This window comes from Schistocerca nitens, chromosome 6 (assembly GCF_023898315.1).
Source record: "Schistocerca nitens isolate TAMUIC-IGC-003100 chromosome 6, iqSchNite1.1, whole genome shotgun sequence".
Taxonomy (NCBI): Eukaryota; Metazoa; Arthropoda; class Insecta; order Orthoptera; family Acrididae; genus Schistocerca; species Schistocerca nitens.
In genome coordinates this window covers 701,678,668-701,703,983 of record NC_064619.1, presented here as the reverse complement: position 1 = coordinate 701,703,983, position 25,316 = coordinate 701,678,668, and the positions used below count along the sequence as shown (strand labels likewise).

The following is a 25,316-nucleotide window of genomic DNA, read 5'->3' as shown; positions in this document are numbered from 1 at the left end:
TTTAAAAGTAATTTTTACTTGCATGTCTGGATGAACACGTTGCCGGAAATTACTCCGACCGAAATACGCTGAATGCGAGTAACTTGGCTTCTGCTAAGGTGAGTACAGATGGTTAACACGACCACTCGCGATAAGCGACAAATCTGGGTCTGATTTGGTCACCTTCACAAATTTTCATGTCATCAATAGGTTGTACAATACCTGAAGCGAATTTATTCGTATTCTAAATCTACATGATTACTCTGCAATAAACATTTAAGTGCTTGGCAGAGGGTTCATCGAACCACAATCATACTCTCTCTACCATTCCACTCCCGAACAGCGCGCGGGAAAAACTAACACCTAAACCTTTCTGTTCGAGCTCTGATTTCTCTTATTTTATTTTGACAATCATTCCTACCTATGTAGGTTGGGCTCAACAAAATATTTTCGCATTCGGAAGAGAAAGTTGGTGACTAGAATTTCGTAAATAGATCTCGCCGCGACGAAAAACGTCTTTGCTTTAATGACTTCCATTCCAACTCGCGTATCATATCTGCCACACTCTCTCCCCTATTACGTGATAATACAAAACGAGCTGCCCTTTTTGCACCCTTTCGATGTCCTCCGTCAATCCCACCTGGTAAGGATCCCACACCGCACAGCAATATTCTGAGGACGAACGAGTGTAGTGTAAGGTGTCTCTTTAGTGGACTTGTTGCATCTTCTAAGTGTCCTGCCAATGAAACGCAACCTTTGGCTCGCCTTCCCCACAATATTATCTATGTGGTCTTTCCAACTGAAGTTATTCGTAATTTTAACACCCAGGTACTTAGTTGAATTGACAGCCTTGAGAATTGTACTATCTATCGAGTAATCGAATTCCAACGGATTTCTTTTGGAACTCATGTGGATGACCTCACACTTTTCGTTATTTAGCGTTAACTGCCACCTGCCACACCATACAGCAATCTTTTCTAAATCGCTTTGCAACTGATACTGGTATCAGTGAATTTACTTCAAACTAAAAAAAACTGTTAATTTATATAAAAATCTACACTGTAGCTAAAGCTATTAAACTTCAAAAACCTTAGTTGTGTTTAATGCTAGCACAAAAGTCATATTCAAGTAAATACATAAATTGTGAATGTACTAAGGTGTTATATACATTTTATTAACCTCTTTGAAACAAGACGTCATTTGATTCAAAAAATACCAGTTCGGCCCATTTACAAGTGCTGAACAAGAGAAGCCGCGCACCCGAACGCGCGCGCGCTCCCGCACGCACGCGCGCGCTCCTAAGCGCGCGCGCTCACGCGCGCGCGTTCCCGCGCGCACGCGCGCGTGCTCACGGGCGCGCGTTCCCGCGCGCACGCGCGCGCGCTCCCGCGCGCACGCGCGCGCGCTCCCGCGCGCACGCGCGCACGGACGCTTGAGATAAGAGAGTCATGTGTTACACTTTCAGTTATTTCAGTGTCTTGCCCCACTTGTGTCTGAAATTTAAGCGTTTTTTTCCTAAAAGTAACTAAGCAAGCAAAATAGTGGATTGGCAAGACAGCCAATCCACTAGGATAGGAAGCCGAAAGGCACTCGTTTATGCTCACGCAGGCTGGCGTGATGTCTGGAACAGGACACGGAAATGAGAATAGCCAAAAACGTACGTAGCTGCTGGAATACTTAACTTTAATCCATAATTGGTGAACATCGCTCTTGACGGTACATGTTCTACAGCATCAATAGTGACTGGTAATGGCGCCTTGCTAGGTCGTAGCAAATGACGTAGCTGATGGCTATGCTAACTATCGTCTCGGCAATTGAGAGCGTAATTTGTCAGAGAACCATCGCTAGCAAAGTCGGCTGTACAACTGGGCCGAGTGCTAGGAAGTCTCTCTAGACCTGCCGTGTGGCGGCGCTCGGTCTTCAATCACTGATAGTGGCGACACGCGGGTCCGACATATACTAGCGGACCGTGGCCGATTTAAAGGCTACCACCTAGCAAGTGTGGTGTCTGGCGGTGACACCACATTTGTTCTATATAGTATTAGGGCAGCCCTCAAGCTCTATGGATATCTGCCGCCCATCCTCGCCGATACTGGTAAAATTTTGTGAACTGTCAGGCCTTATCCCTAAACTGGTGGGGAATGGAGGCAGACTTTAATGCATTATAAACTGCTCCGCATCTGGGGACAGACTTTGTCCCCACCCATGACACTGACATGCTGACTTTTCGTCAGGGCGCTGATCATTTTGAGCGCCCCTCACCTCAAATCATAGTCATCATAATCAAAATTCTCCCCTTAGTTACTAAATCTAGCCACCCAATCGTCATTATTATTCTTTAGCACTCTGCTTCAAAAGCTTCTATTTCCTTCTTGTCTGAACTGGTTATTAACTATAGTTTACTTTCGTAGAAGGCTACACTCCAGAACAATGAGGAGCATTTAGTAAGTAATGCAACACATTTTTCTCGGCCGATTTCGGCTGACAAAACTAGAATTTGAGAGACTCGTGGAACATGCCCGGTTCAGCCCCTGTAGCTTCATGAAGTTCAGCTAGGTGATGGTGCTATACGTAGCTTTCAAAATGGAGCCTGTAACAGAGGTGCGGACAAAGCAGAGTAGTCGTGGAGTTTCTTCTGGAGGAAAACCAGAGCATCGTAGATATTGATAGGCGCTTGCGGAATTTCTACGTAGACCTAGCAGTGAACAAAAGGACGGTGAGTCGTTGGGCGATGCGTCTGTCATCGCAAACCTGTCAGGTCTCCTCCGTGCCCGACCGCCGCACACAGCTGTGACTCCCGCAATGTTGGAACGTGCAGATACTTTCAGTCGAGGTCGTAGAAGGATCACAAACGCCTCGCAACCCAACTGTACCAGAGTCTACGCACCTGAGAGCAGCTCGCTAAACGTCATTGAACTGTTCCTCATCCACCCAACAGCTCGGTTCTTGCTCTGAAGGCGGCATAGATAAATTCTTTCCACTAATAGCGTCAGAGTTTTGGATGAGAATCAGGGATCTTTACCTGACCATGGTGTTGTGTACAGGCACGTTAGAGCAATACCTGAGAAGTACATCATTTGAAGGAGGGTAATGCAGGACTTGAAATGAGTGGATACTATTTCCACAGAAATAAAGCGTACTCTGTCAAACGGAATCCAAGAGCACTGGAAGACCTGAGTCGAAACAAAGGTCCGGGAGTAGACAACATTCCATTAGAAATACTGACGACCTTGGGAGAGCCAGTCCTGACAAAACTCTACCATCTGGTGAGCAAGATGTATGAGACAGGCGAAATACCCTCAGACTTCAAGAAGAATATAATAGTTCCAATCCCAAAAAAAGCAGGTGGTGACAGATGTAAAAATTACCGAACTATCAGTTTAATAAGTCACAGCTGCAAAATACTAACGCGAATTCTTTACTGACGAATGTAAAAACTGGTAGAGGTCGACCTCGGGGAAGATCAGTTTGGATTCCGTAGAAATGTTGCAACACATGAAGCAATAATGACCTTACCACTTATCTTAGAAGAAAGATTAAGGAAAGGCAAACATACGTTTCTAGCATTTGTAGACTTAGAGAAAGCTTTTGACAATGTTGACTGGAATACTCTTTCTGTGGTGTCACCGCCAGACACCACACTTGCTAGGTGGTAGCCTTTAAATCGGCCGCGGTCCGTTAGTATACGTCGGACCCGCGTGTCGCCACTGTCAGTGATTGCAGACCGAGCGCCGCCACACTGCAGGTCTAGAGAGACTATCTAGCACTCGCCCCAGTTGTACAGCCGACTTTGCTAGCGATGGTTCACTGACAAAATACGCTCTCATTTGCCGAGACTATAGTTAGCATAGCTTTCAGCTACGTCATTTGCTACGCCCTAGCAAGGCGCCATTATCAGTTGCTATCGATCTTGTAATTCATATATCATCAAGAGTGATGTTCACCAATTATGGATTAAAGTATTCCAGAAGCTACGTACCTTTTTTGCTAGTCTCAAGACATTGTCCTGTTCCAGACCTCACGCCAGCCTGCGTGAGCTTAAACGCGTGCCTTTCGGCTTCCCGTCATAGTGGATTGGCTGTCTTGCCAGTCCACAGCACTTTCAAATTCTAAAGGTGGCAGGGATAAAATACAGGGAGCGAAAGACTATTTGCAGTTTGTACAGAAACCGGATGGCAGTTATGAGTCAAGGGGCATGAAAGGGAAGCAGTGCTTGCGAAGGGAGTGAGACAGGGTTGTGGCCTCTCCCCGATGTTATTCAATCTGTATATTGAGCAAGCAGTAAAGGAAACAAAAGAAAAATTCTGAGTAGGTATTAAAATCCATGGAGAAGAAATAAAAACTTTGAGGTTCGCCGATGACATCGTAATTCTGTCAGAGACAGCAAAGGATTTGGAAGAGGAGCTGAACAGAATGGACAGTGTCTTGAAAGGAGGATATAAGATGAACATCAACAAAAGCAGAACGAGGATAATGGAATGTAGTCGAATTAAGTCGGGTGATGCTGAGGGAATTAGATTAGGAAATGAGACGCTTAAAGTAGTAAAGGAGTTTTCCTATTTGGGGAGCAAAATAACTGATGATGTTCGAAGTAGAGAGGTTATAAGACGTAGACTGGCAATGGCAAGGAAAGCGTTTCTGAAGAAGAGAAATTTGTTAACATCGAGTATAGATTTAAGTGTCAGGAAGAAGTTTCTGAAAGTATTTGCATGGAGTGTAGCCATGTATGAAAGTGAAACATCGATGGTAAATAGTTTGGACAAGAAGAGAATAGAAGCTTTCGAAATGTGGTGCTATAGAAGAATACTGAAGATTAGATGGGTAGATCACATAACTAATGAGGAGGTATTGAATAGAATTGGGGAGAAGAGGAGTTTGTGGCTCAACTTGACAAGGAGGGACCGGTTGGTAGGACATGTTCTGAGGCATCAAGGGATCACAAATTTAGTATTGGAGGGCAGCGTGGAGGGTAAAATTCGTGGAGGGAGACCAAGAGATGAACACACTAAGCAGATTCAGAAGGATGCAGGTTGCAATAAGTACTGGGAGATGAAGAAGCTTGCACAGGATAGGGTAGCATGGAGAGCTGCATCAAAGCCGTCTCACGACTGAAGACAACAACAACAACAACAACAACAACAACTGTCAGACAGCTGGTACAGAGGTGTCCAAATCAGACTTTCGAATCGCTATTGCAAAAGTTGCACTTGCAGTAATACTACGGAAAAAATTTACACAATAACATATTTTACAGAACGTTACAAAAATCTACCTTTAATCACAAACCTTTGTGAGCTGAAAATTCAAAGAGCATTTAGTGACTGATTTTCAGGTTATTTACTTTATTTTTATCTAATTCTCGAGCAATAATTTGTTTGGTAAAGTTTCACATTTATCCTAACAGCTAAATTAGTAACTTTGCATGTGCACTGAAACTGATTTACAACTATTAGTTTTTGCCTTTATATAACTTGGTAGCAATTTTGCGGAGACAATGAAATTTAATGGCTAATGGAATTTTCAGCATGTTAATTTAGCACTTCTTATATTCATGGATATTTCTAAGTAGCTGGCAAGATGTTATTTTATCCACATTTGTTAGGTGGCCTATAGTGACGGACTTCGGCCTATCCGTTATGTAGAAACAGTTCTTCCTTGTATTTTGATACAAGCGATATCTTTAAGTTTGTTCGCATTACAAAGACAGTCTGATTATTTGAACACGTTAGATGGAAACTCGTAAACAGAAGAGGGTCGAGTCTGTTTACGAGCTACTACGTAGCGTGCTCAAATAATCAGTCGGTCTCGTGGTAAAGAGACCCAACCTATAATACCACTAGTATAACCAGAAGCTGAAATATATTGTTAGTAATTAAGAGACTTATTCTCCTGACTAATTTGACAAGACCCGCCACGGATTCCTGTCTTGTGCCATCATTTGGAGATTAGCACTTGCACCCTACGTCTTCAAATATTTGCTGGATGTGTTCCACTCTGTCGTCATCTGAGGTTCTAACCCTCTACAGCTTCCACTCCCTGATGCCCTAAAAGATGACCTACCATCCTGTCTCTGCTTGCCAGTGTTCTCTATACACTCCCTTCATCACTGTTTCTACAGAGAATCTCAATATACCAGACCTTATCAATACACCTAATTTTCAAAGTTTTGTTGCACCACATCCCTAACACTTACATTCTCCTCTGTATTTTCCACAGTCCATGTACCACTAACATACAATGCTGTGCCCGATTCGTACGTTCTCAGAAATTTGTTCCTCAAATTAAGGCCTATGTTTCATACTAGATTTCTCTTGGCCATGAATGCCGTTTTTGCCAGTGCTAGTTCGCTTATGTCTTCCTTCCTCCGTCCGTCTTTTTATTTTGCTGCCTTTCTTCACTTCGTCTACTTCCCGATCACCAATTCTGTTGTTAAATTTCTCGTTGTTATCATTTCTGTTATTTCTCATTACATTAGTGTTTCTTAGATTTACTCTCAATCCAAATTTTGTACCAATTGGAATATCCATTTCATTCAATAGATCCTGCAATTCTTCACTTTCACCGAGGATAGCAATGTCATAACGAATCTAATCATTGATATTCTTTCACCCTGAATTTGAAACCTGCATTTGGCTCTTTCTCCTGTTTGTCACCGCCTCTTCGATGCATAGACTTAACAGCAGGGGCGAAAGACTACATCTGTCTTACGCCCTTCTTAACCTCAGCATTTCGTTCTTGGTCCCGCCGCTCTTACTGTTCCCTCTTGGCTCTTGGACACGTTATACATTACCTGTCTTTCCCCTTAGCTTATCCTTGCTTTTCTCAAGATTCCGAACATCTTGTAGATTTCACATTGTCGAAAGTTTTTCCAGGTCGAAAAATCGTATGAACGTGTCCTGGTTTTTCTTCAGTCTTGCTTCCATTCTCAGCCGCAACGTCAGAACTACCTCTTTGTTGTCTGGTAAAGCCAAATTGATCGTATAACAGACCGTATATTTTCTTTTCCGTTCTTCTGTTTATTATCTTTTCAGCAAGTTGGGTGCATGAGTTGTAAAGGTGATTGTGCGATAAATCTCGCACCTGTCGGCTCTTGTCATCTCGGAATTGTGTGGATGAGTTTCCCGAAAGTCTGATGGTATATCGCCAGTCTTAAAGTCTACATACCAATGTGAATTGTTTTCTTGCCACTTCCCCCAGTGATTTTAAAAAATTACGATGAATATTTTCTATCCCTTCTGCCTTGTCGTAGCTCCTCCAAACGTCTTTAAAATTCTATTACTGGATCCCCTGTCTCAGCCCTATCGACACCTGTTTCTTCTATTACGTCGACAAATCGTCGTCCTCGTGGAAGCAATGTCCTCTTTCCATTTTTCCGCCCTCTCCTCTGTATTTAACAGGGGAATTATCATTGCACTCTTAATGTTACCACCTTTGCTTTAATTTTAATTTTGAGTTCCCTATATGCTGAGCCAGTCGTTCTAACAATCACTTCATTCCCGATTTCTTAACATTTTGTTGGAACCATATAGCCTTAGCTTCCCTGCACTTCTTATGTCATTCCTCAGCGACTTGTATTTCCGTATTCCTGAATTTCTCTCAACATTTTTGTGCTTCCTTCTTTCGTTGATCAACCGAAGTATTTCTTCTGTTATCCATGATTTGTTCGCAGTTATCGTCCTATTTCCTATGTTTTACTTTCAGACGTCTTTTTAGAGATGTCCATTCCTTTTAACTTAATGTCCTGCTGAGCTATCACAGTATCTATAGCCTCAGAACTTCAAGCGTGTATCTTCTTTCCTTAGCGTTTCCGTATTCCACTTCTTTGCACAATTCCTGAGTAGTCTCTTAAATGTCAGCCTAATCTTCATTACTAAATTGTGATCTGAATTTGTATCTGCTCTCGGGTACACCTTAGGATCCAATACCTGATTTAGAAATCTCTGCCTGACATTTCTAACTGAAATCTTCCAATAGCTTCTGGCCTTTTTCAAAGCGAACCACCTCCTCTTATGGTCCATGAACAAGGTATTAGCTATTACTGCCGGCCGCGGTGGTCATGCGGTTCTAGGCGCTGCAGTCCGGAACCGCGGGACTGCTACGGTCGCAGGTTCGAATCCTGCCTCGGGCATGGATGTGTGTGATGTCCTTAGGTTAGTTAGGTTTAAGTAGTTCTAAGTTCTAGGGGACTGATGACCTAAGATGTTAAGTCCCATAGTGCTCAGAGCCATTAGCTATTACTATCTGAAATTTATCACAGAACTCTATTATTATTACTCCTCTCCCCCATTCCTACTGCCACGTCCATATTCCCCCTTAATCCTTTCTTCTACTCCTTCCGCTGCGACTGCATTCCAGTCACCCACACCCACGACTAATAGGCTATCTCCCTGTACATACTGCATTACCCCTTCAATATCCTCGTATTCTCTCTCTCTCTCTCTTTCTCTTTCTCTCTCTTTCTCTCTCTTTCTCTCTCTTTCTCTCTCTTTCTCTCTCTCTCTCTCTCTCTCTTTCTCTCTCTTTCTCTCTCTTTCTCTCTCTCTCTCTTTCTCTCTCTTTCTATTTCTCTCTCTCTCTTTCTCTTTCTCTTTCTCTTTCTCTCTCTCTCTCTCTCTCTCTCTCTCTCTCTCTCTCTCTCTCTCTCTCTCTACCTCCTGCTTGCGACGTCGGCATATGTACTAAACTATTGTAGCCGGTGTTGGTTTGATGTCGATTCTGATAACAACCGTATCACTGAACCATTCATAGTAATCCTCTCTACCCTACCTTCTTATTAATAAGGAATCCTACTCCCGTTATAACATTTTCTGCTGCTGTTAATACAACCCTATAGTCATCTGACCAGAAAATCATGTCGTCTTTCCATTTCACACCCCACCCCCCAATATCTAGACTGGTACTTTGCATTTCCCCTTGTAGAAAGTTATTATATCGCTGGCTATTCAATCTTTTCCTCATGGTCAGCTCCCCCTTGGCAATCCCCTCCCGAGATCCGAATGGTGACTAGTCCGGAATATTTCTCCAGCATGGAGGCTGACACTTCTTAAATTGACACATGTCCTGTGGATACACATTACGAGCCTTTAATGCAGTGGTGTCCATTGCCTTCAGCATCCTCGTCTCACTGATCATTGCTGGTTCTTCCGTCTCTTCGTGCAGTCTCCCACCCCAAGGGCAATAGTGCGCTGAACCTCTGTCCGCTCTTCCGCCCTCTACGCCGTTGGCAGAGAGTGAGGGGTACTTAATATGCCGGAAATGATTTTTATTCAAAGTTTAAGCGATGACGTGGTTAGAGCTCCGGACCGGGAACTTTTTGATTAGTAGTCACACGCTGCCCCTAGAACACAGGTGCTCTCCAGAAATATACACTCCTGGAAATGGAAAAAAGAACACATTGACACCGGTGTGTCAGACCCACCATACTTGCTCCGGACACTGCGAGAGGGCTGTACAAGCAATGATCACACGCACGGCACAGCGGACACACCAGGAACCGCGGTGTTGGCCGTCGAATGGCGCTAGCTGCGCAGCATTTGTGCGCCGCCGCCGTCAGTGTCAGCCAGTTTGCCGTGGCATACGGAGCTCCATCGCAGTCTTTAACACTGGTAGCATGCCGCGACAGCGTGGACGTGAACCGTATGTGCAGTTGACGGACTTTGAGCGAAGGCGTATAGTGGGCATGCGGGAGGCCGGGTGGACGTACCGCCGAATTGCTCAACACGTGGGGCGTGAGGTCTCCACAGTACATCGATGTTGTCGCCAGTGGTCGGCGGAAGGTGCACGTGCCCGTCGACCTGGGACCGGACCGCAGCGACGCACGGATGCACGCCAAGACCGTAGGATCCTACGCAGTGCCGTAGGGGACCGCACCGCCACTTCCCAGCAAATTAGGGACACTGTTGCTCCTGGGGTATCGGCGAGGACCATTCGCAACCGTCTCCATGAAGCTGGGCTACGGTCCCGCACACCGTTAGGGCGTCTTCCGCTCACGTCCCAACATCGTGCAGCCCGCCTCCAGTGGTGTCGCGACAGGCGTGAATGGAGGGACGAATGGAGACGTGTCGTCTTCAGCGATGAGAGCCGCTTCTGCCTTGGTGCCAATGATGGTCGTATGCGTGTTTGGCGCCGTGCAGGTGAGCGCCACAATCGGGACTGCATACGACCGAGGCACACAGCGCCAACACCTGGCATCATGGTGTGGGGAGCGATCTCCTACACTGGCCGTACACCACTGGTGATCGTCGAGGGGACACTGAATAGTGCACGGTACATCCAAACCGTCATCGAACCCATCGTTCTACCATTCCTAGACCGGCAAGGGAACTTGCTGTTCCAACAGGACAGTGCACGTCCGCATGTATCCCGTGCCACCCAACGTGCTCTAGAAGGTGTACGTCAACTACCCTGGCCAGCAAGATCTCCGGACCTGTCCCCCATTGAGCATGTTTGGGACTGGATGAAGCGTCGTCTCACGCGGTCTGCACGTCCAGCACGAACGCTGGTCCAACTGAGGCGCCAGGTGGAAATGGCATGGCAAGCCGTTCCACAGGACTACATCCAGCATCTCTACGATCGTCTCCATGGGAGAATAGCAGCCTGCATTGCTGCGAAAGGTGGATATACACTGTACTAGTGCCGACATTGTGCATGCTCTGTTGCCTGTGTCTATGTGCCTGTGGTTCTGTCAGTGTGATCATGTGATGTATCTGACCCCAGGAATGTGTCAATAAAGTTTCCCCTTCCTGGGACAATGAATTCACGGTGTTCTTATTTCAATTTCCAGGAGTGTATATTATTTAAAAAAGATTAGTAGACGGCCACTGTGTTCCCCTGTGGCAGTATGCCCACTCAGTGTAAACTGACTGTTTGGTTTATTTAATGTATTATCAAAACAGTTTAAAGATTCAGCTAACGAATACTGACCATTGTTAGTCCATATCAACAGTTATTTGGCTCTGAGGCTGCTGGCAGTATAGGGAAAAGGCAGAGTACAGGAGGCAGGTGGTTTTCACGTTCTTTTCTCTGATAAAAGCGTTTGTTTGCAGGGGTGTGCCTGGTGGAGAACGAAAGCGCCCGCAACACGTCAGCACTGGGTACCCTCAACAGCAATGGCAGCCAGGACTTCGGACTTTTCCAGGTAAGATGGCGGAATGTGGGCTTCTCTCGTGTGGGCTTTGCCGAGGTGGAGCAAGACAGCAGAAGTATTGACACCAAACAGACGCGTCTGTCACTGTACAATTCAACATTACATTGAAAAAAATTGGTGTTCGGTCGATGTGGTAAATAAAAATAATTTTTACCTTCCAAACCTGTCTCCCCACTAACTCCACGATAAAATCTGGAGCGCCGCAGACTAGCGTTCCAAAGTAAGCATCATATTTGTTTCCATGAAGCTATGCCAATAAAATACCATTTTTGTAATGTTGATTTCAGAATACTAGATTCCTTCAAATATGTAAAGAATTACAGGTTTATGCTAGTAAACATGGAGGAATGATTTTCCCTGTAACGGTTGTCTTCTTTTGATGCAGGTCAAACCAGTTTAACCGAAGTACGAACATCTTATTTGGCCTCCTACAGTTTGCTAAGTTATTGAGACCAAAACACTATTACAGTGTGGAAGCAGAAAAGGACACCTCACGCATACTACTTACCGCACAGGGGGAATACTTTTTACGAACAAGAAATAATATTCTTGATGGATGAGGGCATTTAAATATTTGTAGGTTAAATATGGTTAAACTGTTTACACAGAGTATTCCCCAGAGTCCCGAACTCAAATTGCAGGAACCATCTCAATGACCATGTTACGCTTGGACCCACTTCCTGAAGCCACCCTCAAATCTGTTGTATTTTCAAAGAAACACAGTCGTTTATCTGAATAGATTTCACAAGCGATTTGGGATTTAAGTAACAAGTACCGAAAAAGATAAGTTTGCGGAGTTTTTATAAACAGCGAGTGGTGATGCTACGTACCGTGAATATTGAAGCATTAAGAAAATAAATGTAGGGATTAGGAAGAAGTCACCATTTACATAAACTTAGCAGAAGTGTCTCAAAATGAAAAGACTTTGAATAGTTCATTGTGATCAAGGAGGACTTCGTCCTACGATGTAAGGAACCCTGTTGGAAAGCACTGAAAAGATAATTTATGTGTTTTGTCCAATTTGGTTTTGGAAACGTGTCAACGTTATTAGATCGTACTTACGTCAGAATGCTCGTACAGCCGAATGCAAATACGCATTTTAGTACTAGGAGCTTGTTAAGCGCAGTTTTCCTGCTCGGTACGAAACAAAATTAGAGACAATATTTTAAGATGTGATTAATTTTAATGTGAGCTAAGTAAAGCAGGCCACTTACCTCAGAGAGGCGTAAGTAGGTGGCCACTGCGAGTTTAGAGGATGTGAGAGGGGATGTTTTATTGTCTTCCAGTACTGACGATTCACTGGCATGACAACTCATACTGATCATCTGCTATGGTATTAATTCTGACACTGAATTAAAATGGATTTGTGAGTGCGCTTTACAGAGATTATCTTCAAATGCGATAGTTCCGTATAGAAGCAACGTTAAATTAAAGCCGTAGTAATACAACGCAATGAGGAAAAGAAAAGCCATTCAAAACATTAAATACATATATATGATGCCTCCTACTGTATAATGCATTTAAACGTAAGTTCAGTTACTGGTATCAATCAATAAAAAACCCGCTCACACAGTCAACACACCACTACTCAATCAAGCAGTAGCAGTGTCAAAACTTCCGGGTCGCAGAAGACTGCAGCAGGCTCAAACACAGAACAGCGGACACAAAATGTTGGGATTGGTTGTACACTTCTAACGATCAGTACCAACTCATCGCTTACTTAGTGTAGGTAGTCTGCTGAGAAGTCTTATGAAGCTTACTAGCTAAAATTACATTGAAACTTCCTGGCAGATTAAAACTGTGCGCCCGACCGAGACTCGAACTCAGGACCTTTGCCTTTCGCGAGCAAGTGCTCTACCATCTGAGCTACCGAAGCACGACTCACGCCCCGTCCTCAGTTTTACTTCTGCCAGTATCTCTTCTCCTACCTTGCAATTTTACAGAACCTCTCCTGCGAAACTTGCAGAACTAACACTCCTGAAAGAAAGGATACTGCGGAGACATGGCTTAGCCACAGCCTGGGGCATGTTTCCAGAATGAGATTTTCACTCTGCAGCGGAGTGTCCGCTGATATGAAACTTCCTGGCAGATTAAAACTGTTTTAATCTGCCAGGAAGTTTCGTATCAGCGGACACTACGCTGCAGAGTGAAAATCTCATTCTGTAAAATTACATTGCTTGATATGTAGCCCAAGATACCTCCCCACATTTTCATTAATGGCTCTTGATCAAAGAAGTTGAAAGACCACTGACTTAAGAGCTCTGGAACAGATACGACCAAGAAGTTCTTAGGAGGCACAGTTACCTCTATGAACTGAACTGACAGTCTAAAAGAGCTAAAAAGAAATAGTTCTGGCAGAGGCGCTTGGTTGGTACAGAAACCAGGTGGCATCTGTGAGAGTTGCGTGAATGTTACTACGCTCACTGGCTGTAACTGTGGAACCGCTGGTTGTGTCGTCTACAATGTTATTGGAGCAGGGGTGGAGACGGAAGGGAATGTACTACTACACACAGGTGGGTAAGATCCCAACTGCTCGCCAAAGAACGCAACCCTGGAGACGATTGCAGCACACACTACCTTCAACAACGTGATGGATCGAAGTATTAATCTATCCCGCAACTAGCACTAATTTTATTTCTTCAGCTTCTATCATTATCATAGATAAAGTTGACTCTTATGTCTGAAGGAAAACTTAATTACATCAGTGATTCTTGAGTTTCTCCCGGCGTATTTGATGATCAAAATATCCACGGGTGTACTGCCGGTCTACAGTGTCCAACGGGCACAATATTTCGGCGATCATACATGTCGCCATCAGGTGAACTGACGGACTGAGCTCCTGTGAACGTGCCGGCACGGAGATCCGTACGCTATGGCTGCTCAGAGGGAACTGGGTTCGGTCTTTTTTTTTTTCCTTTATTGAATTTCAATTCCCCCCGAAGGGGGCGGGCTGGCAGCAGCTTAGTATGCCGCTCTTCAGCCGACAGATTTTGTGACAAAGATCAAGAGAACAAATAATAACAAAACAGGCGATAAAATCGGAGACTTAGAGAGTAACAAGGCGAAAAGAAATCGTGGAACTTAAAACAACAACAGAGGGATGATGATCTAATAAAAATACATACGAAGCAGACAGGGAAAACAATAGACAATTAAAAAAACACGGCGACAGTCTGGATTCTGTTCGCAAAAGACATAAAATTCACACCTAGCGACAGCATGGTTTCTGTTCGCAACACGAGAAAGACAAACAACACTGAATAGTCACTGGAACACTGCACTAAAAAGTTGGCAAATGTGACACCACAGTCGAGAGCAGGTGGGGGGAAACTGGACAGAAGATGGGAAAACAAAAAAAAAGGGGAGGAAAGGAGAGTAAAAGCGAAGGGGGGAACCGGGAAAGGAGCTGATGGAGGATGAGGACCCAGAAGAGGGGTGGGGGGCAGACGCGACAGGGAGTGGGGTAGGCAGAGGAGGGGAATACAAAAGGACAGGGGGGGAGAAAACAGGACGGAAGGGGCTGAGAGGGAGCCCAGGGAAAGGACAGAGGAAAGGAGGGGGAGTGAGGATCAGAGTTTATAGGAAGGATAAATGGAGGGAGAGAGGGCATCATCCGGGAGGGGGAGTTGACGGAAGCCACCTTGGGAAAGGAGATGGAGGGTGTAGAGATGGAGGGTAGGGGGGACACAACGGTGAAGACGTGGCAGGGGGCAGGTATGGGAGAGGAGAGGAGCAACCAGGGGGTGAGGGGGTTCAAGACGGCGGGAGGTGTAGAGGATGCGGATATGTTAAAGGAATAGGAGCAGATGGGGGAAAGGAATGAGATCATAGAGGATCCGCGTGGGGGACGGGAGGCGGATACGGAAGGCGAGGCGGAGTGCATGACGCTCAAGGATCTGGAGGGAATGATAGAATTTGTTGGGAGCAGATATCCAGGCGGGACTGGCATAACAAAGGATGGGACGGATTAAGGATTTGTGTGGAGGATGGTAGAGGGGTGCAAACCCCATGTCCGGCCAGAGAGGAGTTTGAGGAGTCGGAGGCGGTTGCGGGCTTTGGATTGGATGGAGCGGAGATGAGGTATCCAGGTGAGGTGACGGTCAATGGTGAGGCCAAGGTAGGTGAGGGTGGGGGCTGGGTTCGGTCGCGGCGGCGGCCGATTTAAATACCCTCCGCCCTCGGCGTGCTCCCTCCGCTGTCCGCGCCCCGCGCCACGGTCGCGCGGTGGAACAGATTGCGACGGCGTCTGAGATGACGTCGGTGTGATGGCTCTGTCCGCCGTGGTCGTCACAAGTACACGTTTGCTCGATTTACTCTTGATTAACCCAATCGACCGTGACTGCGGCTATAATCTTAGCAAGGCTTGGGAACCAGCGATTGGGTTAATCAAGAGTAAATCGAGCAAACGTATAGGTGTGACGACCTCGGCGGACAGAGCCATCACACCGACGTCATCTCAGACGCCGTCGCAATCTGTTCCACCGCGGGACAGTGGCGCGGAGTGCGGACGGCGGAGGGAGCGCGCCGTGGGCGGAGTGTATTTAAATCGGCCGCCGCCGCGACCGAACGCAGTTCCCTCTGAGCAGCCATAGCGTACGGATCTCCGTGCCGGCACGTTCACAGGAGCTCAGTCCGTCAGTTCACCTGATGATGGCGACATGTCTGATCGCCGAAATATTGTGCCCGTTGGACACTGTAGACCGGCAGTACACCCGTGGATATTTTGATTAATTACATCAGATCTATAGATCATCTGCACTGAACACGTGACTCGAAGTGTTAGGGAGGGTATTGGACTAGGGTAGTCCCTGCAGCTCTGTAACCCGGACTAAAGTCCCAACCGTGGCAGAAAATTAATGCATTTCTTCCGCTTCGAACATTGTCGTATATGCCTAATTACTAAAATCGTACTGTCAATACATTCTTGGATCGCAGCGTAACTGGAAATTGCCTTAGTTTATCACTCAGAAATTGCTCTCACGCACAGCAGCCTGCGACGCAAGAGCAGAAATACGTTGACTGCACCCACTTAGTTAGCCATGCAGGAATGTCATATAACGGTAGTAACGATCCTCCACAGCATATAATGCACTGAAACATCCGCTGTGATTGCAACGTGTTACTTGGTGAAGGATGATCATGATTAACTTATTTTTCGTACGTTTACCATATTTCCTAACGGTGTCACATTATTCCCAGTTCCAATTACCATTTTACTATTCATTATTTTGAAATATGTAACTTCTGTTTTGTCCACAGATCAACAACCGCTACTGGTGCGATAGCTGGAACGGTACTGAGGGAGACTGTCACGTTGCTTGCAAAGGTAAACATTTACGCGTGTGTTTAACGTCCGTTGACTCTCGTAGATTAGCTGAATAACATTGTGTAACACTGTCATTGGACAGACTGAAAAAGCTTCTTACACTCCTGGAAATGGAAAAAAGAACACATTGACACCGGTGTGTCAGACCCACCATACTTGCTCCGGACACTGCGAGAGGGCTGTACAAGCAATGATCACACGCACGGCACAGCGGACACACCAGGAACCGCGGTGTTGGCCGTCGAATGGCGCTAGCTGCGCAGCATTTGTGCACCGCCGCCGTCAGTGTCAGCCAGTTTGCCGTGGCATACGGAGCTCCATCGCAGTCTTTAACACTGGTAGCATGCCGCGACAGCGTGGACGTGAACCGTATGTGCAGTTGACGGACTTTGAGCGAGGGCGTATAGTGGGCATGCGGGAGGCCGGGTGGACGTACCGCCGAATTGCTCAACACGTGGGGCGTGAGGTCTCCACAGTACATCGATGTTGTCGCCAGTGGTCGGCGGAAGGTGCACGTGCCCGTCGACCTGGGACCGGACCGCAGCGACGCACGGATGCACGCCAACACCGTAGGATCCTACGCAGTGCCGTAGGGGACCGCACCGCCACTTCCCAGCAAATTAGGGACACTGTTGCTCCTGGGGTATCGGCGAGGACCATTCGCAACCGTCTCCATGAAGCTGGGCTACGGTCCCGCACACCGTTAGGCCGTCTTCCGCTCACGCCCCAACATCGTGCAGCCCGCCTCCAGTGGTGTCGCGACAGGCGTGAATGGAGGGACGAATGGAGACGTGTCGTCTTCAGCGATGAGAGTCGCTTCTGCCTTGGTGCCAATGATGGTCGTATGCGTGTTTGGCGCCGTGCAGGTGAGCGCCACAATCAGGACTGCATACGACCGAGGCACACAGGGCCAACACCCGGCATCATGGTGTGGGGAGCGATCTCCTACACTGGCCGTACACCACTGGTGATCGTCGAGGGGACACTGAATAGTGCACGGTACATCCAAACCGTCATCGAACCCATCGTTCTACCATTCCTAGACCGGCAAGGGAACTTGCTGTTCCAACAGGACAATGCACGTCCGCATGTATCCCGTGCCACCCAACGTGCTCTAGAAGGTGTAAGTCAACTACCCTGGCCAGCAAGATCTCCGGATCTGTCCCCCATTGAGCATGTTTGGGACTGGATGAAGCGTCGTCTCACGCGGTCTGCACGTCCAGCACGAACGCTGGTCCAACTGAGGCTGCAGGTGGAAATGGCATGGCAAGCCGTTCCACAGGACTACATCCAGCATCTCTACGATCGTCTCCATGGGAGAATAGCAGCCTGCATTGCTGCGAAAGGTGGATATACACTGTACTAGTGCCGACATTGTGCATGCTCTGTTGCCTGTGTCTATGTGCCTGTTGTTCTGTCAGTGTGATCATGTGATGTATCTGACCCCAGGAATGTGTCAATAAAGTTTCCCCTTCCTGGGACAATGAATTCACGGTGTTCTTATTTCAATTTCCGGGAGTGTATTTTGCTTTTACTACTGCGCAGATCCGAATGTGAAGCCATTTTCAAATGCTTATGATTATAGTAAACCCCTTCAAAATGGACATACTTGGGTTAGTCAAAGCGCTCATCAGATTATATAATGGAAAAAAATGTGGAACGTTTGCCAGACTTCAGAATTAAACAAGGTAGAAAGTGTTAACTTGAATTTTGGTACAGGATGCCCCCCATGAACCATGGACCTTGCCGTTGGTGGGGAGGCTTGCGTGCCTCAGCGATACAGATAGCCGTACCGTAGGTACAACCACAACGGAGGGGTATCTGTTGAGAGGCCAGACAAACGTGTGGTTCCTGAAGAGGGGCAGCAGCCTTTTCAGTAGTTGCAAGGGCAACAGTCTGGATGATTGACTGATCTGGCCTTGTAACAATAACCAAAACGGCCTTGCTGTGCTGGTACTGCGAACGGCTGAAAGCAAGGGGAAACTACGGCCGTAATTTTTCCCGAGGGCATGCAGCTTTACTGTATGATTAAATGATGATGGCATCCTCTTGGGTAAAATATTCCGGAGGTAAAATAGTCCCCCATTCGGATCTCCGGGCGGGGACTACTCAAGAGGATGTCGTTATCAGGAGAAAGAAAACTGGCATTCTACGGATCGGAGCGTGGAATGTCAGGTCCCTTAATCGGGCAGGTAGGTTAGAAAATTTGAAAAGGGAAATGGATAGGTTAAAGTTAGATATAGTGGGAATTAGTGAAGTTCGGTGGCAGGAGGAACAAGACTTCTGGTCAGGTGATTACAGGGTTATAAACACAAAGTCAAATAGGGGTAATGCAGGAGTAGGTTTAATAATGAATAGGAAAATAGGAACGCGGGTAAGCTACTACAAACAGCTTAGTGAACGCATTATTGTGGCCAAGATAGATACGAAGCCCACACCTACTACAGTAGTACAAGTTTATATGCCAACTAGCTCTGCAGATGACGAAGAAATTGAAGAAATGTATGATGAAATAAAAGAAATTATTCAGATAGTGAAGGGAGACGAAAATTTAATAGTCATGGGTGACTGGAATTCGAGTGTAGGGAAAGGGAGAGAAGGAAACGTAGTAGGTGAATATGGATTGGGGCTAAGAAATGAAAGAGGAAGCCGCCTGGTAGAATTTTGCACAGAGCACAACTTAATCATAGCTAATACTTGGTTTAAGAATCATGATAGAAGGTTGTATACATGGAAGAACCCTGGAGATACTAAAAGGTATCAGATAGATTATATAATGGTAAGACAGAGATTTAGGAACCAGGTTTTAAATTGTAAGACATTTCCAGGGGCAGATGTGGACTCTGACCACAATCTATTGGTTATGACCTGTAGATTAAAACTGAAGAAACTGCAAAAAGGTGGGAATTTAAGGAGATGGGACCTGGATAAACTGAAAGAACCAGAGGTTGTACAGAGTTTCAGGGAGAGCATAAGGGAACAATTGACGGGAATAGGGGAAAGAAATACAGTAGAAGAAGAATGGGTAGCTTTGAGGGATGAAGTAGTGAAGGCAGCAGAGGATCAAGTAGGTAAAAAGACGAGGGCTAGTAGAAATCCTTGGGTAACAGAAGAAATATTGAATTTAATTGATGAAAGGAGAAAATATAAAAATGCAGTAAATGAAGCAGGCAAAAAGGAATACAAACGTCTCAAAAATGAGATCGACAGGAAGTGCAAAATGGCTAAGCAGGGATGGCTAGAGGACAAATGTAAGGATGTAGAGGCTTATCTCACTAGGGGTAAGATAGATACTGCCTACAGGAAAATTAAAGAGACCTTTGGAGATAAGAGAACCACTTGTATGAACATCAAGAGCTCAGATGGAAACCCAGTTCTAAGCAAAGAAGGAAAAGCAGAAAGGTGGAAGGAGTATATAGAGGGTCTATACAAGGGCCATGTACTTGAGGACAATATTATGGAAATGGAAGAGGATGTAGATGAAGATGAAATGGGAGATACGATACTGCGTGAAGAATTTGACAGAGCACTGAAAGACCTGAGTCGAAACAAGGCCCCCGGAGTAGACAACATTCCATTGGAACTACTGACGGCTTTGGGAGAGCCAGCCCTGACGAAACTCTACCATCTGGTAAGCAAGATGTACGAAACAGGCGAAATACCCTCAGACTTCAAGAAGAATATAATAATTCCAATTCCAAAGAAAGCAGGTGTTGACAGATGTGAGAATTACCGGACAATCAGTTTAATAAGCCACAGCTGCAAAATACTAACACGAATTCTTTACAGACGAATGGAAAAACTAGTAGAAGCCGACCTCGGGGAAGATCAGTTTGGATTCCGTAGAAATACTGGAACACGTGAGGCAATACTGACCTTACGACTTATCTTAGAAGAAAGATTAAGGAAAGGCAAACCTACGTTTCTAGCATTTGTAGACTTAGAGAAAGCTTTTGACAATGTTGACTGGAATACTCTCTTTCAAATTCTAAAGGTGGCAGGGGTAAAATACAGGGAGCGAAAGGCTATTTACAATTTGTACAGAAACCAGATGGCGGTTATAAGAGTCGAGGGGCATGAAAGGGAAGCAGTGGTTGGGAAGGGAGTAAGACAGGGTTGTAGCCTCTCCCCGATGTTATTCAATCTGTATATTGAGCAAGCAGTAAAGGAAACAAAAGAAAAATTCGGAGTAGGTATTAAAATCCATGGAGAAGAAATAAAAACTTTGAGGTTCGCCGATGACATTGTAATTCTGTCAGAGACAGCAAAGGACTTGGAAGAACAGTTGAACGGAATGGACAGTGTCTTGAAAGGAGGGTATAAGATGAACATCAACAAAAGCAAAACGAGGATAATGGAATGTAGTCGAATTAAGTCGGGTGATGTTGAAGGTATTAGATTAGGAAATGAGACACTTAAAGTAGTAAAGGAGTTTTGCTATTTGGGGAGCAAAATAACTGATGATGGACGAAGTAGAGAGGATATAAAATGTAGACTGGCAATGGCAAGGAAAGCGTTTCTGAAGAAGAGAAATTTGTTAACATCGAGTATAGATTTAAGTGTCAGGAAGTCTTTTCTGAAAGTATTTGTATGGAGTGTAGCCATGCATGGAAGTGAAACATGGACGATAAATAGTTTGGACAAGAAGAGAATAGAAGCTTTCGAAATGTGGTGCTACAGAAGAATGCTGAAGATTAGATGGGTAGATCACATAACTAATGAGGAGGTACTGAATAGGATTGGGGAGAAGAGGAGTTTGTGGCACAACTTGACCAGAAGAAGGGATCGGTTGGTAGGACATGTTCTGAGGCATCAAGGGATCACCAATTTAGTATTGGAGGGCAGCGTGGAGGGTAAAAATCGTAGGGGGAGACCAAGAGATGCATACACTAAGCAGATTCAGAAGGATGTAGGTTGCACTAGGTACTGGGAGATGAAGAAGCTTGCACAGGATAGAGTAGCATGGAGAGCTGCATCAAACCAGTCTCAGGACTGAAGACCACAACAACAACAGCCTCTTAAGAGTGCAGAAACACATGAAAGTATACGACACAATCAAGTTTTACGTAACACTTTCCTTACTTGCAATCACTTCTCTATACACGGAGAACAACTCCTGATAGATAATTGTTAGGTTTCAGCAACCTTCAAGCTATGTAATGGGTCTACAGGTTCCTAGCAGGACTGTTACCGACAGGATTGATACTTCTTGTGCATGACTCGGTCACGAACACAAACTGCCACTTCTGATGCAAGAATTGTTGAACTTAGTGTTCCACACGGCCCCTGTTTCCTCTGCTAGCTGAAATACGTTGTTTTCATTTAGAAGACTGGTTTGATTCAGCTCTTCACGCTCGTCGAAACTGTGCAAGCCTCTCCAACTCTGACAAGGGAACCTCCCCATCGCACGCCCCCTCAGATTTAGTTAAAAGTTGGCACAGTCGATAGGCCTTGAAAAACTGAACACAGATCAGTTGAGAAAACAGGAAGAAGTTGTGTGGAACTGTGAAAAAATAAGCAAAATATACAAACTGAGTAGTTCATGGGAAGATAGGTAACATCAAGGACACTGGGACCGCAGGAGCGCCGTGGTCTCGTGGTAACGTGAGCAGCTGCCGAACGAAAGGTCCTTGGTTCAAATCTTCCACCCAGTGAAAACTTTATTTTTTATTTTCAGTTTATGTGACAAACTCTTATGTTTTCATCACTTTTTTGGGAGTGATTATCACATCCACAAGAAAACCTAAATCGGGCAAGGTAGAAGAATCTTTTGACCCATTCGCCAAGTGTACAAGTTAGGTGGGTCGACAACATATTCCTGTCATGTGACGCACATGCCGTCACCAGTGTCGCATAGAATATATCAGACGTGTTTTCCTGTGGAGGAATCGGTTGACCTATGACCTTGCGATCAAATGTTTTCGGTTCCGATTGGAGAGGCACGTCCTTTCGTCTACTAATCGCACGGTTTTGCGTTGCGGTCGCAAAACACAGACACTAAACTTATTACAGTGAACAGAGACGTCAATGAACGAACGGACAGATAATAACTATGCAAAAATAAAGAAAGTAAAATTTTCACTCGTGGGAAGACTTGAACCAAGGACCTCTCCTTCACCAGCTGCTCACGCTACCACGGGACCACGGCGCTCCTAAACTCACGTTCTCCTTGATGTTGCCTATGTGACTCATGGACTACTCAGTTTGTATATTTTGCTTATTTTTTCACAGTTCCATACAACTTCTTCCTGTTTTCTCAATTGATCTGTGTTCATTTTATCAAGACCTATCCACTGTGCCAAGTTATAACTAAATCTGAGGGCGGTGCGATGGGGAGGTTCCCTTGTCAGAAGCGCCGTGGTCCCGTGGTTAGCGTGAGCAGCTGCGGAAGGAGAGAGGTCCTTGGTTAAAGTCTTCCCTCGAGTGAATAGTTTAATTTTTTATATAATGAACTTCGCTCTCCAAAATTCCAGGACATGTTCAGATTTGCTTGGACATATGGAGGATTTGACGGTCTACACACGGAAAAATTTGAAAACGTTAAAAACATATGTTTTGACAGAGCACAGGGAAAACTGTTGCATTCATTTGTTGCAGTTTATGTGACAAACTCTTATGTTTTCATCACTTTTTTTGGGATTGATTACCACATCCACAAGAAAACCTAAATCGAGCAAGGCAGAAGAATCTTTTGACCCATTCGCCAAGTGTACAAGTTAGGTGGGTCGACAACATATTCCTGTCATGTGACGCACATGCCGTCACCATTGTCATATAGAATATGTAGTGGACTGACAAGGCAGCCAGTCCACAGTGACGGGTAGCCGAAAGGGCACACGTACACACACGCCGACTGGCGCGAAGTCTGGAACAGGATTCGTAATGAATGTGATAAAGAAAAGGACGTAGCTACTAGAACACTTAACTTTTATATCGTCCTTTGGTATACAGCATTCTTGATGATACAAGTGAGACTATCTTGAGATACATGCAATGGTACAAATGGCGCCTTGCTAGGTCGTAGCCATTAACTTAGCTGAAGGCTATTCTAACTGTCTCTCGGCAAATGAGAGAAAGGCTTCGATCAGTGTAGTCGCTAGCAAAGTCGTCGTACAACTGGGGCGAGTGCTAGTCAGTCTCTCGAGACCTGCCTTGTGGTGGCGCTCGGTCTGCGATCCTGACAGTGGCGACACGCGGCTCCGACATGTACTAATGGACCGCGGCCGATTTAAGCTACCACCTAGCAAGTGTGGTGTCTGACGGTGACACCACAGAATATATCAGACGTGTTTTCCTGTGGAGGAATCGGTTGACCTATGAACTAGCGATCAGATGTTTTCGGTTCCTATTGGAGAGGCACGTCCTTTCGTCTACTAATCGCACGGTTTTGCGGTGCGGTCGCAAAACAGACACTAAATTTGTTACAGTGAACAGAGGCGTCAATGAACGAACGGACAGATCATAACTTCGTGAAAATAAAGAAAATATACTTTTCTCTCGAGGGAAGACATGAACCAAGGACCTCTCGTTCCGCAGCTGCTCACGCTAACCACGGGACCACGGCGCACCTGAGCTCACACTGTCCTTGATGTTGCATATCTTGCGCTTGGACTACTCAGTTTATATATTTTGCTTATTTTTTCATAGTTCCACACAACTTCTTCCTGTTTTCTCGATTGATTTGTGTTCAGTTTTTCAAGGCCTATCCACTGTGCCAACTTATAACTAAATCTGAGGGGGGTGCGATGGGGAGCTTCCCTTGTGAGTAACTATCGCAACCCACATTTACTGTGACCAGCTATCAGAAGCCTTTAACCGCCACCTTTTGCAGCTCGAGACGTGCAGGAAGCAGATTGAGGTGGTCATATACATTCTCGATTGGGTTTAAATCCGGAGAGTTTGATAGTACGGCAAACTCGTCCTAGTCCTCTTCGAACTACGCACGTGCACTGTGAGCTGTGACAAGCAGCATTGTGTTCCTGGTTGATGCCGTCGTGGCGAGGAAAATCGAACTGCATATACATGGTGTTCAGAAAAGGACTCCCTGATTTCAAAATTAAATATATCGAAAACAAAGATCGATAGAGGAATACAGTAAACGGTATGTTTATTGTGAAAGCTGTAAGTTTATACAGCAGTTTGAAATAAGTTACAAAAGCTGCTAACAGATGGCGCTGTAATAGCTATACGTAATGCCTAGTATAAATAGTGATCCGAAGCCCAGAGCGATCAGTTCCACTATTGAAACGTGAAAGGAGGTTAACGTACCGAAGGAAGAGATTAAAACCATGTACTCCATTGAACAATGCATTTTTCTGGTGCTAGAGTACCATAGGTTAGAAGAGAGTCCTACGGCAACAAGGCGAAGTTTTCAAGCACGATTTAAGGTTCCAAAAAGACCCGATGCGAAAACCATTCGTACGCTCTTCGCAAAATTTCAACGAACAGGCAGCGAAACTGATGATCTAGTGAGGCATGTCGGCCGCAAGGAAATCGCAGTTACGCCTGAAAATATCGCCACAGTTTCTGGAATTATTCAGCGAAATCCAATGTCATTCGTCCGTAGAATTGCATCTGAGACTGGTTTGAAGCGTTCCAGCACGCAGAAAATACTGAGAAAGAGCCTACACATGTTTCCATTCAAAATTCAAACGCACCAGGCCATACCCGTACGAGCTGTGCAACAAAGGGTTGCCTTTGCTAATTAGATGATTGATAGTGAAGGATTTGATGTTGGCTGCATCTGGTTTACAGATGAAGCACACTTCCACCTGAATGGATACGTGAATACGCAGAACTGGCGATTATGGGGTTCCGAAAAGCCATATTGGTGTGAAGCGAAACCCCTGTATTCTCCTAAAGTTA

General features: G+C 45.4%; 1 protein-coding gene across 1 annotated transcript in view; it reads left to right on the top strand.

Moving 5' to 3' along the window:
* LOC126262430 (lysozyme-like) overlaps positions 1 to 25,316 on the top strand; it is a 34,439-nt gene that overhangs the window by 5,352 nt on the left and 3,771 nt on the right. The window contains exons 3-4 of the mRNA XM_049959071.1: positions 11,025 to 11,116; positions 16,385 to 16,451. Of these exons, the coding sequence (XP_049815028.1) occupies positions 11,025 to 11,116; positions 16,385 to 16,451 (159 nt within the window). The remainder of the gene's footprint in view (positions 1 to 11,024; positions 11,117 to 16,384; positions 16,452 to 25,316) is intronic.